Raw genomic sequence first — 17876 nt, 5'->3', positions numbered from 1 at the left:
CAGTCGTCTTATACGCCAGAAAATACGTGTCGCGCCCTGCGAGGCCCATTCACCTGGGACGGCTGGAAACGCAGCCATCGTGCTGCTCCACTGCCTGGGAGGGTCCGTGCTGCCTGCCTGCCTCCATTGCTTCTGTCGGCGTCGCAAACTGATGACATCGGTCGAGAGCGCCTTGCCGGGCCGACAGCTGGGAGCGCCTTGCCGGGCCGACAACCAGCTGGGAGCGCCGGACTGCTCGCCGGGCCGACAACCAGCTGGGAGGACTGTCAATTGGAGGGCGGTGCTCGGACAAGGCTCCATCGGTGGCGAGTAGTTTACGGACCTTGCTGGGGACCTGGCTGAAGCCTGGCTAGGGGCAAGCCATGGGGGTGGAGTTGTAAGTTATGGGGGGGGTGCGGTCGCAAATGGGTAGGTGGGGCCTTTCTGTTCCACCTGGATGAGGTCATGGCAAGTAGGGTGGGGTTAATTGAGGGTGCGGTGAGCCTGTGGTGTGTTTGGGGCATGACTACGCTATGTAAGGCGCACGCACACACCCTGAGCTACTCATTTGGGCTTACAGGTGGCCAATGAGAACTCAGAAAACCTCGCTCCCTTTCCCCCCTCCCTCTCCCCTTCTTCAGCTAAAGGGTGTATTAGCTTGTCTATTTTTTCCCTACGGCCTATAAGATGACAGAGGGCTGGGCAGGCAGGGATAGCTGACCCACCCAATCCAAGCAGGCTTTGTATACAACAACCAGCCAATCACTGGTAAGGTACATGATTGGCTGGTTGTTGTATACTGGGTACATACAGTACAGCACCAGTATCTGTACCAGTTCATACAGTACAGCACCAATACATACAATACAGAATACAAATGTCCACTAGTCAAGACCCCATCATGGCTCCACCAGCAAGAAGAAAGAATTTAAGCCAGTTTCAAACTTAAAGTTGTAAACTTTGCCATGGAACATAATAACTGCGCTGCTGCAAGACAATATGGAGTAACAGAAAAGATGGTTCAGGACTGGAAAGCAAATGAAAAAGCATTAAAGAGTATGCCAAGGGGTAAGTGTGCATTAAAAAGAGGCACCCCACATTGGCCAGAACTCGAAAAACATGTAGCAGACATGGTGAATGAGCATCGCCAAAACTGTTATGTAGTGACATGAAATAAAATACGTTTGTTTGCACTTCAGTGGGCCATATCTAACACAGATCACAGCAACAGATTTAAGGCCACTGTATCCTGGTGTACTAGATTCTTGGAAAGGCATAATATGGTACTGAGGCAAAAGACGAAAGTTGCACATAAATTACCTGCAGATCTTGATAGCAAAGTAATTAGTTTCCATCGATACGTAATACGACAGCGCATTAAACATGGCTATGCGTTAAGTAGTATTGGAAATATGGATGAAACTCCAATGAATTTTGATATGGTTGGAAATAAAACTGTCCATCAAAAAGGTGAAAAAACAATTTTAATTAAAACAACAGGACATGAGAAGTCCAGTTTTACAGTGGTACTAGCATGCACAGCTGATGGTGCAAAACTGAGACCAATGATTATTTTTAAAAGAAAAACAATGCCGAAACTCAAGTTCCCTGTTGGTTGTTTTGTATATGTGAATGAAAAAGGCTGGATGGATGAAGAAGGGGTAAAGCTATGGCTTGATAATGTATGGAGCAGGCGACCAGGTGGACTTATTCAAAAACATAGTCTACTGGTGTGGGATATGTTCAGGGCTCATTTAACTCCCAGCACCAAGCAAAGGCTTGCAAGAATAAACACAGATGTGGCAGTTATTCCTGCAGGATTGACATCGTTGGTACAGCCACTGGATGTGTGCCTAAACAAACCATTTAAAGATCGCATTCGAGAACAGTGGAATGAATGGATGGTTAGCGGCGAAAAGTCATTCACAAAAGGAGGAAACATGCGTGCTCCGCAGTTGGATGTTTTGTGCAAGTTTGTCATAAAAGCCTGGAATGATATTGATGCAGAAACAGTAATCAAGTCTTTCAAGAAGTGTGGCATATCAAATTCATTAGATGGTATGGAGGACGACTACTTGTGGCAAGATGAAGAAGAAGCCAAAGCTGAGACCACACCATCTGATACGGAATTTGATCCATACGATGACTGCCTTACAAATGTATCACAAGATGTCATTGATATTTTTATGATATCAGATGATGAACAGGATGATTTTGAAGGCTTTTAAAGGGAAAGTGTCACGCCAGCAAAACCTGTAAAAATAGCTTGCAGTTATGATGGACGTTGCTGACTCACCAGGGACTTGCCCAGCACTTGTTTGTTATCTTCCTCCTATCATCATCAGTTCCAGTTTGGTTGACAGCTTAGAAAAAAACAGCATGGCAGCTCCCATGGGTTTATTGTCTTATCCTTTCTTTCAGCTTTAGAGTGAATTAGGAAAAGTTTAATCCACTTGCACTGTTTTATGTTTACATGTTTGATGACAATCAGCCTTATATTTATAAGTGACAGTTTTCCTGCTAAGTACCTGCATGTCATAAGCATTTGAATTAAAATTACCATATTGAATCAAATCTGATGTTTTTTAATTTTTATTTGGTGTGCATTGGAAGAGAGGTAGTCTTATACGGCGAGTATAGCCCAAACGCTATATTTTAACTGGAAAAGTTGGGGGTCGTCTTATACGCCCAGTCGTCTTATACGCCGGAAAATACGGTATTCATTTTATTTGTAACAAACCACTTTTACTTCTCTGATGAGTCACCACCAACATTTTTGTTCTTCATCTGGGGTCACCTGAAATTCTAATAGAGATATTCAAAATAGGTAGGGGTTCTGGTCCACTACCCATTCAAGTCCTTTTAAACATGGTCTTTCAGGTCCAGTCACCACCTTTGCTCGTGTGTAGTGAGTCCAACCCTTCTCAGCCCTCCGGACAGCAGATTTAACATAAGGAACTTCCCTTCTTTGGTTGTAGAAGTTCCTCCTTCCATTTGCAAATCAGCACCCACTGTCCCGGCTAGATCTTATGGACTGGAAATTCCAAAGGAGTTGTTTGCACCACCAAGCCTTCCTGTCAAAGAGAAGACAGAGACCCCAGTATTTGTTCTCCATTTAGCTATTTGTCTCCCTCCTTTGGGAGCCTTAACCCTTTTACATATCAAACATCCCTCTGTAGCCCTTTGGGTTATCCCATAAATTCCAAGGATAGCATAGAATTTCAAATACATTTCTACCTATGCTTTAATTCCCCAATGATTCCATATAGTTTTTGGATCACTATTCTTGCAGTACCTTGTGATAACCACAGAATCCCCTTAAGATCATTTTTGTTGTTTGGTAATCATAAATCTACTATAGCCTCAATCCTTTTACTATCTATTTTCCTTTCCCCTTCAACTATAATATATTCTAGATATTTTACCTCCTTTCATACCAATTGGGCTTTATTTGCTAAACACCCTCAGAAGAATTCTTTCTTCTGCCAAAAAGTTGCTTTCCCATTTCTTTATAATTCCCATAATAAGATCTTACAAAACTGGGAAACTACATAAAAATGTATTTGCTTCCACAGCTTAAAAATGGAGGAAGGAAAAGAAAGAAAAAAAATAATTTGTCCTGTATCAGATAAACTATACTTGTTCATGGAAGCTCTATCAAAAATTGTCACATTTTTCTTTCTCCTCCCCCTTTCACCCTGATTAGATACTATGTTACAAAAATATAACTCAATAAACTTATTGTAAATAACACATTCAGGATTTTAAAAGATAAAGCACATAGGCTCACCAATTAGCATTGGGCCAACATTTCTGGAATGCCTTTTGTCTCAGGCAAATAACATTCAAATCACTCTTTTGGCAGCACATAAGAAGACAAAAGATTGTCTCCCCCTTCCCCCATCACCAAACCAGACAGAGTAAAAATTTATACAAAACTTTTGCTTGAAACAGCCCTCAGGAGGAAAATTGGCATAACATTTACAGAAATGGCTTGCCAAAACCTCCCTCCTAGGGCTGAACAAAAATAAACTAACCCCAAAACACTCAGCCAACCCTCATGGCTAAAGCAGGATTTGAACTCAAATCCAGCCTTGCAGCCTGTGGCTATAACCCTGAAACCAAATTGGCTTTCTATAAAGATTTCCCTTCCCCTCCTTGGCTCCAAGGAAAAGGAAAACTAATTGAACATACAGTGTGCAGCAATTAGTCATCTCTTTTTTTGCAGTAGCAAGGAGTCCCAAAGACACTTTTATCAGATGTTGAATAAAACATCATAAGATTGTTCCTTTGACAAGAATACCCTCAAATACATTATTAAGGATAAATCCAAACTAAAATGCAAAGGAAAACCACTGAAGCATGCCACACATACAAAAACAAAATATCAGAGCTGGATGGGACATTAGAGGTCCTCTAGTCCAACTCCTTACTGAAACAGGAAACTCTATCCATTTTAGACCCTATCAATTTCTAAGCTCCTCCCAAAAACCTCCAATAATGAAGCATCCACAGTTTCTAGAGACAATTATCCCACTGATTAATTATTCTTACAGTCAGGAAATTTTACCCAATTTCTATTATTTAAAAACAAACAAAAACAAACAAACAAACAAACATGCAGACAAAACGGCCTCCTCCTCCTTTTTCTTCTTCTTTCTGCATCTCTTACTTCTCCAAGGCAGAAATTCTTGGGTTAAAAAAAGTAACAAATTAAACATGTTTAAAAGGATTGCTCAAAAATTTCACCCCCCTTCAATAGCCCTTCCACCATGGGCTTTAAACCCATTCTTCCTTCCAATGTAATGTTATACTGTATCTGGTGAATTATTTCACCAGGGTTCTTTAAAGTCACCTTTAAAGGATCCATATGCACCCCTCTTCTATTGCCCTCTTGGGCCCATATAAGAGGATCCACTTTTCCTTGAGCTTCCTCACTCAAGGTCATAATATTTACAATTATTTCTCTTTCATTCCCCATAATAACAACCCCCAATTTACCAATTAAGTACCCCCTGGCCAAATTGCAGCTTCCTTTAACCAATACAAAGTTCAGGTCCTTTTACTACTGTCTGGACCATAGCAAGTTTAAACATTGTTGCTTCTACTACATGTCCATAATTGCCTGATCCTTAATCTTCCCTTTCCCAATTTGCATTTCTGGAGGTATATAGTTCAGGGTAAATCTGGTGGCTCCAGAATCCACCGAGTACACCCTTTCCTCCTCCAGGGATCCAACCTTTAAGGTTTATCAGGGATTCCTAAAAAGCTGGACCAAAAAACAGATTAGTCCCCTGACACCCCTAATCCTCAAAATTCACCAAATTTGCTAGTTCTTCCCCCTCCTTCCTCTTAGGGCATTCATTTTCCCAGTGTCCTTCCTCCTTACAAAAGGCACATTTGTTTGTTTGTTTGTTTGTTTGTTTGTTTATGGATGGATGGATGGATGGATGGACTGGGGAAAATTTTTCTCCTAGGGATTTATATCCCCTGGTGCCAACTGGCTGTCCTCCCCCCCAGCTTGCCTTATTGATTTCCTGATTACCCTTCCCCATCTTCTTTGCTGGCTTGTTTGCAACAATTGAGCCATCATTTTTATCTTATCTTATCTTACGTTTATCTCTCTCCTCTTCTCTCTTCCCATATACTTTCTGAGCCTCTTTTACCAGTAATAAATCTTCTGTTGTTTTAGTTTTCCATGTGTCTAATTTCTGCATTTTTATTCTAATACTTTCTCATGCTTTTCATTGGTCCTAAAAACATTTCTAACCTGTTTTCCTACTTCAATAGGATCTTCTATTAGTTTGGGCAATTCTTTCCTAAATTGTCTGATTTCAAAAGCTGTTAGGGGACAATTCCCCCCCTTGGAGAGGGGTTTTCCCCTCTCTTGTCACCTTCCAAACTATAGGAACCTCAAGAAATACATAGCTTCCTACTTAACTCTTTCACACAAAATAGCAGATCAGAGTTCTCGCCTTTCATCCTGGCCAGGCATAAAACTTCACACAGCTCCTTTCTTTCTCTCTCTCTTTCCTTCTCTTCCATCTGATTATTTCCATTCTTTTAACACCTTCTATTGTCCTTCTAATTACTAAGAAACTAGCCTTCTTCACCCTTTCTTGCATTTACACCAGACACGAAAAATTCCAAATGCTTCACCCCAGGCAAAACAATCATTCTTATTTTCAAGGAACTTTTTCAAAGCCAATGAGCTCCATTTCCCAAATTTCCTTTTGGAATAAGACCTTGTTGTTTTTGTATATTACTGTTAGAGGGTCTCTCCCTTCCCTCCCCCAGGTCTTTAGAAATGAGTCAATACAAACACACAAACATACAGACCATTAAACATCATTTCCACTTTAAATTTCCACTTTTACTCTTTTGGGGCAACTTGCAGCTTGTTCTCCAGGCAGTGGGGAAATGCAAGGAGCGTTTCTGATAGACCTTAACCACTGCCTATCCATTCCCCACCGCTCTAAGCCAAGCTGAGAAGCCCAATTTAATTTATTGGCTGGCCAAACATGTACTTAGGCCAGGTATAACAAATGCCTTGTTTAAAGCATTGACTTAAAATACTTCAACATTCTCCCTAAGGGATTCCCATCTCCCTAAGGGGATTCATTCCAGAATGTAAATACTTTCCTCTTTTTCGTTATTGGCCGGCACACTGGCCGGGAGGCGTCCCTCCTCTTCAAGCTCTTACTGCCCATTAATACCCCTCTGATATATAGATACCCCTCTGGTATCTTACCTGTCAGGCTGAGTTGAAGTCCTTCCTTATGTCGGCTGACTTTCCCTTAGGTTTTCACTGGGCCCTGGCTTTTTGTCTCGGGATTTCCAATTCCTCCTTGTTTGAGCAGGGGCAATCCGACCTTTAGGGCTGGGAAAAACTTACCCAGGTGCGCACTCCCCTTTTGAATATCCCCAGCTGCCAAAGATGAAACGGATGCAAATCCCGGACGAGCCCCCAAGGCTGTTATGTGCTCCTGGCTACTTTCCTTCGTGACCAGAGGCAAGCTCACCTGACCAATAACCAGCCAAGACACAGTGAAGGCCTTTTGTTTCGTTTATTGCAATAAGCGGGGAGAGAAGCTATCAAAGCTTGGTTCTCTCCAAAGTTTTAACCCAAAATATCTCCTTCTGTTATTCATCCCTATCACTGGCCGCTACAGCCCTCCTCTTTCCCCATTGGCTGAGGTAGTATGAGGTTACACTCTTTCCGACCGCCTATACACATTTCCTGATAACATATTAAATCATATTCACATATACAATAAGAATAAGAAAAATTATACATTTAAATGGTTATTTTAAACTCAGTAGATAGTTGTGTCCCCATTTTAAACAATAAGTTCTTTTCTGCTTTTCAATTCATTGTGCCGTTTCTCTTATCTTATTCGGCTTAGTTTCCTATTCTCCTATTATCTGTCTTTCCTGGCTAGCTATTTCCTATATATTTTTATGGCTTCTCTTCTTCCTTTCTCAGACCCAGCAATTTTTGCCTACATATTTCCTTTACATCCTTTCTTTATGTTTTCTTTTCCTGACTCTCACCAATTGTAGGTTTAACTGACTCTGAAGATTTATCATATTGATGCATATTTATCATGTTTATGTTTGTTATGTTTATTATATTTATATCCCACCCTTCTCCTTGCGGACTCATTGCGGACTCATCTTTGTCATTAAGTATACTTTCCGTAAACATGAAGAAATATACAGTATTAATTTAATGGTTTACATTTTTACTTGCTCTTTAGATGATTTAGATTGAATAATGGACCAGTACACCATTACATCTATATGTAATCAGACACACTAAATCTGAACTACTCAACGTGAGTAGAATTTGTGAGCGTTAAAATATCTTTAAACTTTAGAAATTGAATCTAAAAATGGAAGGGGAGGTACATTTGTAGATCATGGCTTTGCAAATGTTATGGACTAAATTTCCAGCAGTTACAGCTGACAGGAAAGGAGCATGCAAAGTGTAGTTTGGCAAAGCCAGGCATATTATTTATTTAACAATAGATAAGAGAGTGCCTAGCCTGCTGCCCATCAAATGTGTTTGACTGGTTTTCATTCTGCTGGAAATAACAATGAGTTTAATTCAGTGTTTTGCAACTTAAAAGTTAACAACTTTTAAGATGTGGACTTCAAATCTCAGCCAGCATGTTTTAAAAGTTGCCAAGTTTGGGAAACACTGGATAATGATTCTAACATAACTGGAAGGCAGTAAACTGAAAGCCATTTCTACTTTCTGTGGAGATGAACTAGGCTAGTGTATATGTTCCGTGATAGCCTGTCAATCCCATATTTTTTTGCTTTTACACAAATCAGATTTTTTTAAAAAAAGTAGAAAAAAACTGTAAGGATAATTTTTGGTTTTGTTAACTGGATTTGTGAAATCAAATATCCCAAAACAATATTCTCCTTTTGGAACAAGGATGGATTCCCCTCCAGGAATATTAAACGGTGAAAAAAGACGTAGCTACTTAAAGCGAACAGTGACTCTCACTTGCAATCTTCAGTTGCCCCGCAGATGGCGGCGCTGAAATGGAAGCTCTAGTGTCAAGAAGAGACTTCCCTGTGTCGCTCTTCGAGCAACGTTATGCGTCATTGCAAGTCCCGGGGCTTTACCATCTTGCGCGAACCCCGACGTAGTGACGTCAGCTCTGAGGCAGGCAGGAGGGGTGGGGCCCCGCTTGCTGCCTGTGTGGCTGGAGGGAGGGGCCAGGGCGGAGCCGAAGTAGTTTCGGTCCCGCCTACTTCTCCGGCGGTGTTGAATAGGGAATATTGGACGGAGGGAAGGAGCTTCGCCAGGTCTATCGGAGATCGCGGCTCCCGTTCCGGGATGGGGCTCCTGTTTGCCAAGCTGTGGAGCCTGTTCTGTACGCAGGGTGAGTGACTAGATCGAGCAGGAAAGCCTAGCAGCAGCTCTGCTCCCGCAAGGCGGTGGCAAGGGGAAGAATCCGGGGGGCAACATGGATCCGAGTGGGCAGACTGGGCTTTGGCCGTGGATATTGTAGCAAAGAAGGGAGTGGGTCCCGCGGGAAGGCCGATCCCAGTGGAAAGTAGATGGGGGGGGGGCTCTCCTGGAATGGGTTGCAGCCGAAGGCGAAGCTTAGAAGGCTAAGTAAAATCGGCTCTGGTGTGGACTGGGATGGGAGACCACATGCAAAGGAGAATCCCAGAACTATGGATCAGATGAGGACGTGGGAGAAAACTAATGACAAATCCCTTCTGTATTGTTGCTGAGATAGCGCTAGGAATACGTTCATGTTGCTGAGCTTGACTGAGGGACTTTCCCCTTTTTAATACCTGTATTTTATCCTGAAATGTCATAACTTATTCTGTCTTTTCTCCACCCACCTGTTCCTCCAACAATCCTAAGAGTGGCCAGGCAGGAAAAGATAGTTTCAAATCCATCAACAGCTAGCTAGTGCAGTATTCCTCATTTAGACATTAAACCAGAACACCATTTCTCACCTGGACTTCAATTCCCAGAATTCCCCAGCTAACATGCCTGCTGGCTAAAGAGTTCTAGGAGTGAAAGTTCACCAACTGATACTGAACTGAATTCCACACAACTTAAAGTTAAGATTGTGAAACACAGAACTAAAGTAGTTAAGTATTTGGGACATAGGTCATTGATGGTAAGGATAGATGATACGTTTAGGTGTTGAATCAAAGGGGAATAGAGAACTGGGCTGAAAAGAAAGTTTCTTCTATTGTGTCTCTTGGCCTTGACTCCTTAGGGAGAAATTTTACTATATTAAAATGTAAAAATATGAGAACTTTTGCAGTCATTCTTCCAGTATCATATACCTGAAATTAGTGTGGCCGATATTTAAGTATACAGTATGTACCAGTCTTTTTTTAAAAATCTCTAATGAATGCAAAAAATTGTTTTGCCAGATGGTTTTTAGAGACAAAATAAAGTTTATGAAATTTTAAAATTTTATAAAGCAAAGACCTAAATATTGTCTGCCAAATTATACATTGATAGTATGCTGTTACAATAGTTAATCATTTTAAGTGTTGGTAATGCAACATTATATTGAACTTGAAAATAAACTTTTAATCTCTTTAATTGAAATATACACAGAGAGAGAGAATGAGAATGAGAATGTAGTCATACAGCCATTCTGCTGCAGACCACAGTAGCATGATAAAAAAATTATAAATCTGTATTAATAACTTGTCATATATTTAGTAACTATAGCTATGTTCAATCATTTTAAAATCAAATTAGCATTATAACAATTTTCTTTCTTCTCTCATCTTCTTTGGGGTTATGCCCCTCAGTATCTAACAGAAAGGCCTAATTTGACCTTTGACTCAAAAAAGTTTTATATTCCTGGGGGAGATTGCCTGAACTGTGTGAAAAATCTTCAGCCTGTGTTGTTGGCTACAGATCTGAGAGAGTGGATAGAAACCACTTTCTCACACTCAGTTTTGTCCTCAGAAGACAGTATTCTTCAAAAGATTCAGTAGTGATTCTGGTATGAGAAGCCGCTCAAAGATATTAATCAAAAATAACATTGGTTGTGGTGACTTGTGTAATAGCTTCAAGTAGAAGATTGACCTGCACCTTAGTTAACATGGAGCAATGATATGATTTGCTTGTTTTCAACCTACCGTACATAAAATGTGAGTTCTTCTATCTTGATTTAGCATGGTGTGTTAGCAAGATTCAACTTTGGTGAACAATCCATGGTTAAAAATCTTGTTTTATGAGTGGATCCATAATTTCAGCTATTGAAAGAATTGAAATGAAAAAAGTGAGATAATAACAGATTGATTTTATGATGTTAGCTCATCTGTCTCCTAATATTTGTTGCATTAAGCTGATACAGTTTTGTATATACTGTAATTGAAAGACATCTCAATTTAATAATGACTCACAACCTTGATCTTGAGATGTTTCATGAGATGGAATTTCAAACTCCTGAACCCTTGCTCTGTGTTTATTTTTCTTAGTAGTAAATGGATTGGTTTTAAAATAATTTGTACAGCTAGTCCTCAACTTGTGATTACAATTGAATCAGAGTTTACATTGCTAAGCAAGGCAGTTGTGAAGTGAATAACACCCAATTTTATAACCTTTTTCACTACAGTTGTTAAGTGCATCAGTACTATTCTTAAGTGAATCATGCAGTGTTAAGCAAAAATTGGCTTCCCCCACTGACTTTGTTTGGCAGACTCATTTAGGAAGGTTGTAAATGGTGATCATGTGACTCTTGGATACTGTAACCATATATGCCAAAATATTTGCTAAGTGCCTGAATTTTAATCTTATGACGATTGGCATGTCATGACAGTCATGTTCAAAGAGCAGTCATAAGTCAGTTTTTTCAGGTTATTATATTTTTGAACATTCACTAAATGAATGGTTGTAAATAGAGGACTACACTAAATACATGGTTGTAAATAGAGGACTTTCCAATATAGCTGTTGCTATTTGTAAAACAAATATTAGGAGACTGTGGTTGTCTAACAAACACTCTGCTTTTTTGTATCTGCCCCCAGACTTTATTTTTTTTAAAGAAATAATGATACTTGGGGAAGTTTTTGGTAAGAATGGAAAAATGATATAGGAACAGAATCTCTTTTATGCTGGAAAACAGTTGTCTGACATCACTTTTAAAATCAAATTTCTAGTCACTTGAACTATTCTATAATGAAAACATCATAATATTGAGACATATAAATGAAATAAGATAGCTGTAGGACGTATTAAATTAAAAGGCAGATTACTTGTAAGTGTTATAATTTTTATAACTGCTTGTTTTTATGCATTGTAGAACACAAAGTGATAATTGTGGGACTTGATAATGCTGGCAAGACTACAATTCTGTACCAATTGTAAGTATTTCAGTATATACGTCTAGCAAGATTAATAAATTTCTGAAAACTAAACCTTCCAAAAACTGAGAAATATTTTAAATTTCTGAGTATCAAATATCTCAATCTGAGAGCTTGAATGTGTTTTTCAGTATGAGTATACATTTTAAACAATATTCAGTTTAGTTCTTCCAGTATATTAGGAATTTCCTTAATCCTTTCGTATCAGAACTTGATTGATAATCCAGTTTATTGCCATTGGTGAAAGAGTAATGTCCTATTACTGTTTTAGTTTATTTAGTTTACATATGATATAATACTGGCCTATATGATTTTCTTTGGAATATTTCTTTCCTATATTGCAATTGACTTTATGGCTTATTAGAATTCGTTGTTCTAAAGGACACTGGCATGTAATTGATATGCTGGATGTCAGCACAAAGATCAAGTATTGAAGTCTGTCCAGAAACAGAACATTCTGGAAGTGTTGTTGAATCATTTATGCTGAGAATAAGCGAGAGAGAGAATATCAAACAGAATTTCTTATTTTAGTCCTGCCTAAAAGGATACCTTACAATGTTAAATTTTCATATCTGGCACAATGTTAAGACTTCTAATGTAACTGAACTTAGACATCACCCTCACTGTGTAATGGAGAAAGTAGAACTGGATCTTGTAATCTTGTTGTTTGAACCTAAGGTCCTCCATTGACAGGACAATGTGATTTTGTATAGGAGTATGTGAGCTGATAACCCCTTCCGATTCTGATTGACTTTTGGTTGCAGATAACAGATCAGGTAATCATAAGTGATACTCAGCATATGGCCTAGATGTTCTGATTGATATAAACTAGGGCTCTGAAACATTTCATATTTGAATCCAATATTGCTATGGAGCATGTATGTAATAGTTGTCTGCAACTCTAAACTAGCCAGGATCACATGGCAGCTATTGAAAGTAGTTCAATGCCAAAAAAACTCATGATTGATTTAAAAAGCCATAGAGATGCTATATTTGCATTCATAAACCCCTTTTTCAATTTATTTCCAAATTATAGCACATCCCTTTTATAAACTTCTTTGAACAATGGTATACCAGAATTGGTGAGCAATATTTATTTATGGCAAAATGTTAAAAAGCACATCGCAAAGAGTGATGAGCAAAAGTGAGCAAAATATAAGGACATAATGAAAATCGCTGGGATTTTTTTTTTAAAGAAAACAAATGTGTGCTCACTCTCTACCTTTCTACAGAATTACTGTAGTGCTCACTCTCTACCTCTCTACAGAATTACTATATCAACATTAGTGGATCAAATTGGACTAACAAAATTAGTGGGCTAGAGGAATGCTGTGGATGTAATTTACTTGGACTTCAGTAAACCACAACCTATTACTTGATAAGATAGAAAAATGTGGGTTAGGCAGCATCACCACCAGATGGATTCGTAGCTGGCTGACCAGCCGTATTCAGCATGTGATCCTCAATGGAACTGCATCTATATGGAGGGAAGTGTGTAGTAGGGTGCCCCAGGGCTCTGTTCTGGGCCCAGTGCTCTTCAACATCTTCATCAATTATTTGGATGAGGGGATAGAAGGGGAACTCATCAAATCTGCAGACAACACCAAGCTGGCAGGAATAGCCAACACTCCAGAAGATAGACTTAAGATATAGAAGGATCTTGACAGACTTGAACATTGGGCACTATCTAACAAAATGAAATTCAATGGTGAAAAAAGTAAGGTTCTACATTTAGGCAAGAAAAACCAAATGCACAGGTACAGTATAGGTGGTACCTTGCTCAATAGTAGTAACTGTGAGAGGGATCTTGGAGTTCTAGTGGACAATCATTTAAATAGTGTGCTGCAGCTGCCAAAAAGCCAACACAGTGCTAGACTGCATTAACAGAGGGATAGAATCAAGATCACGTGAAGTGTTAATATCACTTTACAATGCCTTGGTAAGGCCACACTTGGAATACCACATCCAGTTTTGATCACCACAATGTAAAAAAGATGTTGAGACTATAGAAAGAGTACAGAGAAGAAAAACAAAGATGATCAGAGGACTGGAGGCTAAACCATATAAAGAACTGTTGCTGGAATTGGTTATGTCTAGTTTAATGAAGAGAAGGACTAGGGGTGACATGATAGCAGTATTCCAATATCTCAGAGGTTGCCACAAAGAAGAGGGAGTCAAGCTATTCTCCAAAGCACCTGAAGGCATGACAAGAAGCAATGGATGGAAACTAATCAAAGAAAGAAGCAACCTTAGAACTAAGGAGAGATTTCCTGACAGAACAATTAATCAGTGGAACAACCTGCCTTTAGAAGTTATGAATGCTCCAACACTGGAAATTTTTAAGAAGAGACTGGACAACTTTTTGTCTGAAATGGCATAGAGTTTCCTGCCTGAGCAGGGGGTTGGACTAGAAGACCTCCAAGGTCTCTTCCAAGGTCTCTTCTATTATTGTTGTTGTTATCGTTATTGTTAACATTGTGGGCAGTCTCCTGGTAGCTGCATTTCAGATCTCTTTAAACAGATCATCTTTTCTCTTTCTTTTTAGCTTAATGAATGAGGTGGTTCACACATCTCCTACCATAGGCAGTAATGTTGAAGAAATTGTAGTGAAAAACACACATTTTCTTATGTGGGATATTGGTGGACAAGAGTCATTAAGATCATCCTGGAATACGTATTATTCAAATACAGAGGTAAGTGACTGTTTTATTATGATTTTTGCCCCTTTATGGTATCAGAGCTCTTTTGGTGCACTGTTTCATAGCCAATAGCTGTTGGGCATGTTGAACTTCAGGTTTGTGACCATGGTCTAGGGCAGTGTTCTCCAACCTTTCCAGGTTAGTGGCCTGGCGCAGGGGGAAGAGGAGGCAGTTTTTTGTGAGGGGCAAGCGACGGACACGCACACAGCTTCATTTATAAATGGGGCTGCAAGCATTGGAGTGAGGCTGGCATCTGCACCTGTCCACCACTCACATGGTCCGGTTGCAAATAGGCCATTGCCTATAGTGGCCCCCAGCCCACAGATTGGGGACCCTTGGTCTAGGGAACAGATTTCGTGACATTGGTGACATCTTCAGAGGCAAGGTGATCACAGACAAGTAAACAAGGAATAACTGGGTTCCTGTCTTTATAGCCAGGTGTCCTGACTTCTGAATGGCCCTTAGCTAAGCTGGTTTGCAACAGGTACAGGTTAATGATGGCTAGTCTCTGATTGGTTCTTTGTGTATGCCCAATGCTGATTGTTCATGTTGATGGTATTGGGGATTTGTGTGAAAAAAAATACTGCATCTCACTTTGAGAATGGTTTGTATTAAGAAAAGTGGGAGGGCATTATTATAAATACATCAGCTGGTACCAAGGTTCCATTCTGCCCAATGATTTAACAAGTGCTTGAGATGAGTTTTAAAGCAGGATATTCCTGGAAAGACAATAATAAAAAAAGGCTTTGCTTGGAGTCTCTTTGTTTTTAAGGCTTCCAAGAACTTGCCATGAGAAGTACCACATGGTATTGATCTCTGAAAAGCCTGAAGAAGAAAACAAAAAGTTATTTCTAGAGAGTTTCAGTGCTAAATCCTTTGATTGTCCCTGCTCCTGTTATTTTGTACCATAAGATTTTCTCGCCATTTGCTCTCAGAGAGGAGCAGGAACTTAAGAAAGAGTAGAAAAAGAGCTATGGTGCTCTTGTTTGTGCAACAGACTTATGCAGTTGCACATACATAAAAAGTTTTGTCTTCTGGGATACTGCCTGTTTTACAACATATTTCTTCAGTTCTTTCTTCAACTCTTCCTTTTTCCACAGTTTATAATCCTTGTAGTGGACAGCATTGATCGTGAGAGGTTGTCTGTCACAAAAGAAGAACTCTACCGAATGTTGGCCCATGAGGTATTTCATTTAGTCTTGCTTTATTCCTTATAAATTTCCAGGATTTATATCAAGGAGTAAATAAAAATCTCCAAAAGAGGATTGTTGTTGAGAAAATTCTATGGATGTATTTGAAATCAGCATTATCCTAGTTTAGATCAAGGGAGCTTTGACCTTTATTCCTGGAATGTCAACTTCAGTTTGGATCTTAAGTGCTGTAAACTAGTGCAGAACAAGAGTTCCAGTTTTTTATCCCAGTTATTTCGGAAAGTTTGACAAATCTCTGAAACAGCCTTCTGGGAAGAAGAAAGTATTTCAGTGGCAAAAATTATAAGGTCCAGCAGTGGAGAAGTACTTTCCACTGATGGGGAGACAAACTTTGTAAATGGCTAAAATTTCATATTTTAAGGTGTTGACTTTTTGTTGTTTGTTAAACTTACATGTCATTGTGCAGTACTGCCTAAAAAAGAGTGTCCCTTTCTGGCACGGGGGAAATGCATCACTACCTTGTGTTAAAGCAATTGTCAAAATTAAAGTTATAGTAGCATATATTTTTATATAGGATATATATGTGTAGAAAGTAGCATCATAGTTATCCAAGTCATCTAAATATTGCAATTTACAGGATTTACAAAAAGCTGCCGTACTCATTTTTGCAAATAAGCAAGATATGAAGGGTTGTATGACTGCAGCTGAAATTTCCAAGTATCTAACCCTTAGTTCCATAAAGGATCACCCATGGCATATTCAGTCCTGCTGTGCATTAACAGGAGAAGGGTAAGTATTGTAATAAAATATTTTACTTTGGAGATAATTACAATTTCTATATTTCTTATTCAAGTTATGTAAATATTTCTAAATACATTATTAATACTAGCTTCTCAATTAAGGAAATTGTTAATAGAAAAGAGGGGGTATGATTACAATGCCATTAGTTTCTTACAACTTAAACTAAATAAGAAAACATGAACATATTTCTGAATATTTCACTGAGTAATTTTCAAAAAGCTTTAAAATCACTCAGCAGTTTGATTTATTAACTCTTTCCTGCTTAATCAGATATTTAAATCAAATACGTTTGGGTCTGGGGCAGAATGGAAATGTGTGTAATATAGTGCAGGATAATTCTAAATTTGGGGTCACTGGATAGAAGGCAGGTATATTAAAATGAGCTGTAATAGACTTAGCTATTGTTCACTATCTTTAAACAGTTCCACAAGTTCAAGATTTTTCTGTTCAGGAGTATTTGTTAATTGAAGAAATCTAGATTAGGGAACTTTGATGTAGTGTCCAGATAGACCTCTGCTTTTTTCTTTAACTAAAATCATTATGTTATTGTGTCTGGGCTTGGCCTGGAGCAGACTGGGGTGACAAAATACTAAAGTGGTACAAAAGTTAATTCCTTCCTTCCTTCCTTCCCTCCCTCCCTCCCTCCCTCCAGTTAATTCCCAAGGCAGTAATAGCGAAGGCTATGGAAAGATCTAGATTCAAGGCAAACATCAGAAGAAACCTTTTTAGTTGCATTTTGTTTAGGTTCCTGACATCTTGCCTTTAAATAATGATCTCTTAATTGAGACTACTAGTGCCACAATGATTAACAAACAAATATTTGTTAAGACTTGAGTTTTATTCTTTTCTCCCAGATTGTGCCAAGGGCTGGAATGGATGACTTCCCAAACTGGAGTAAGATAATTCCTCTGGATTGGAAATGTGAATTATCCCATGGACTACCCTTTTTTGCTTGTCTGCTTAGTGTAGCAACAGGTTTAATTTAAAAACGAAAAAAAAAAACCACGTTTGAGACCTCCACAACAAGCAACACTTGAATCAAGTGCAGCTAGTCAAAACTCAGAGTATTTTTTAAACTTTTTAAAAATGCACTAGTCTTGGATGGATAAAACTGTTCTCCTACAACATAAGCTAAAGAACTATGCCTTGTATAACCAAATTCGCAGTTGAAAAGGTTCCTTCTTGCAGCTTAATATCCTGTAGCAGTTTGGTTCCCTTTTTGTTTTATGCTACAACATTAAGCTTTAAGACTTCCAGGATTATGGATTTTTAAAGTCAGTGGATTTCCAGGGAATGGGAATTCCAGTGTCAGTACACAATATTGGAATTCTCCAACACTGAAAGGATTATTTATTTGCTATCAATGCTGTTGCCTTTT

The 17876-nt window shown here is 39.0% G+C and overlaps 1 protein-coding gene across 1 annotated transcript; it reads left to right on the top strand.

Annotated features, from left to right (window-relative positions):
• Positions 1 to 8763: 8763 nt before the first annotated feature.
• LOC107286933 (ADP-ribosylation factor-like protein 5B) lies at positions 8764 to 17473 on the top strand. The gene is made up of 6 exons (XM_015815379.1): positions 8764 to 8879; positions 11787 to 11847; positions 14393 to 14540; positions 15647 to 15730; positions 16335 to 16486; positions 17353 to 17473. The coding sequence occupies exons 1-6, from the start codon at positions 8834 to 8836 to the stop codon at positions 17399 to 17401; spliced, it is 540 nt and encodes a 179-aa protein (XP_015670865.1). The 5' UTR covers positions 8764 to 8833; the 3' UTR covers positions 17402 to 17473.
• The last annotated feature ends 403 nt before the right edge of the window (positions 17474 to 17876 follow it).

Source organism: Protobothrops mucrosquamatus, unplaced genomic scaffold (genome assembly GCF_001527695.2).
Source record: "Protobothrops mucrosquamatus isolate PMUCROS unplaced genomic scaffold, P.Mucros_1.0 scaffold339, whole genome shotgun sequence".
NCBI lineage: Eukaryota > Metazoa > Chordata > Lepidosauria > Squamata > Viperidae > Protobothrops > Protobothrops mucrosquamatus.
Note: the sequence above shows the minus strand (reverse complement) of the source record. Positions and strands in the feature narration are given on the sequence as shown.

What these genes read in the sequence shown, in the direction of transcription:
- LOC107286933 (XM_015815379.1), top strand. Translation starts at nt 8,834, where the DNA reads ATGGGGCTCCTGTTTGCCAAGCTGTGGAGCCTGTTCTGTACGCAGG. An exon ending in GAGCCTGTTCTGTACGCAGG is followed by an intron (nt 8,880 to 11,786) that starts GTGAGTGACTAG and finishes TATGCATTGTAG; the next exon opens with AACACAAAGTGATAATTGTG. An exon ending in ACCGAATGTTGGCCCATGAG is followed by an intron (nt 15,731 to 16,334) that starts GTATTTCATTTA and finishes TGCAATTTACAG; the next exon opens with GATTTACAAAAAGCTGCCGT.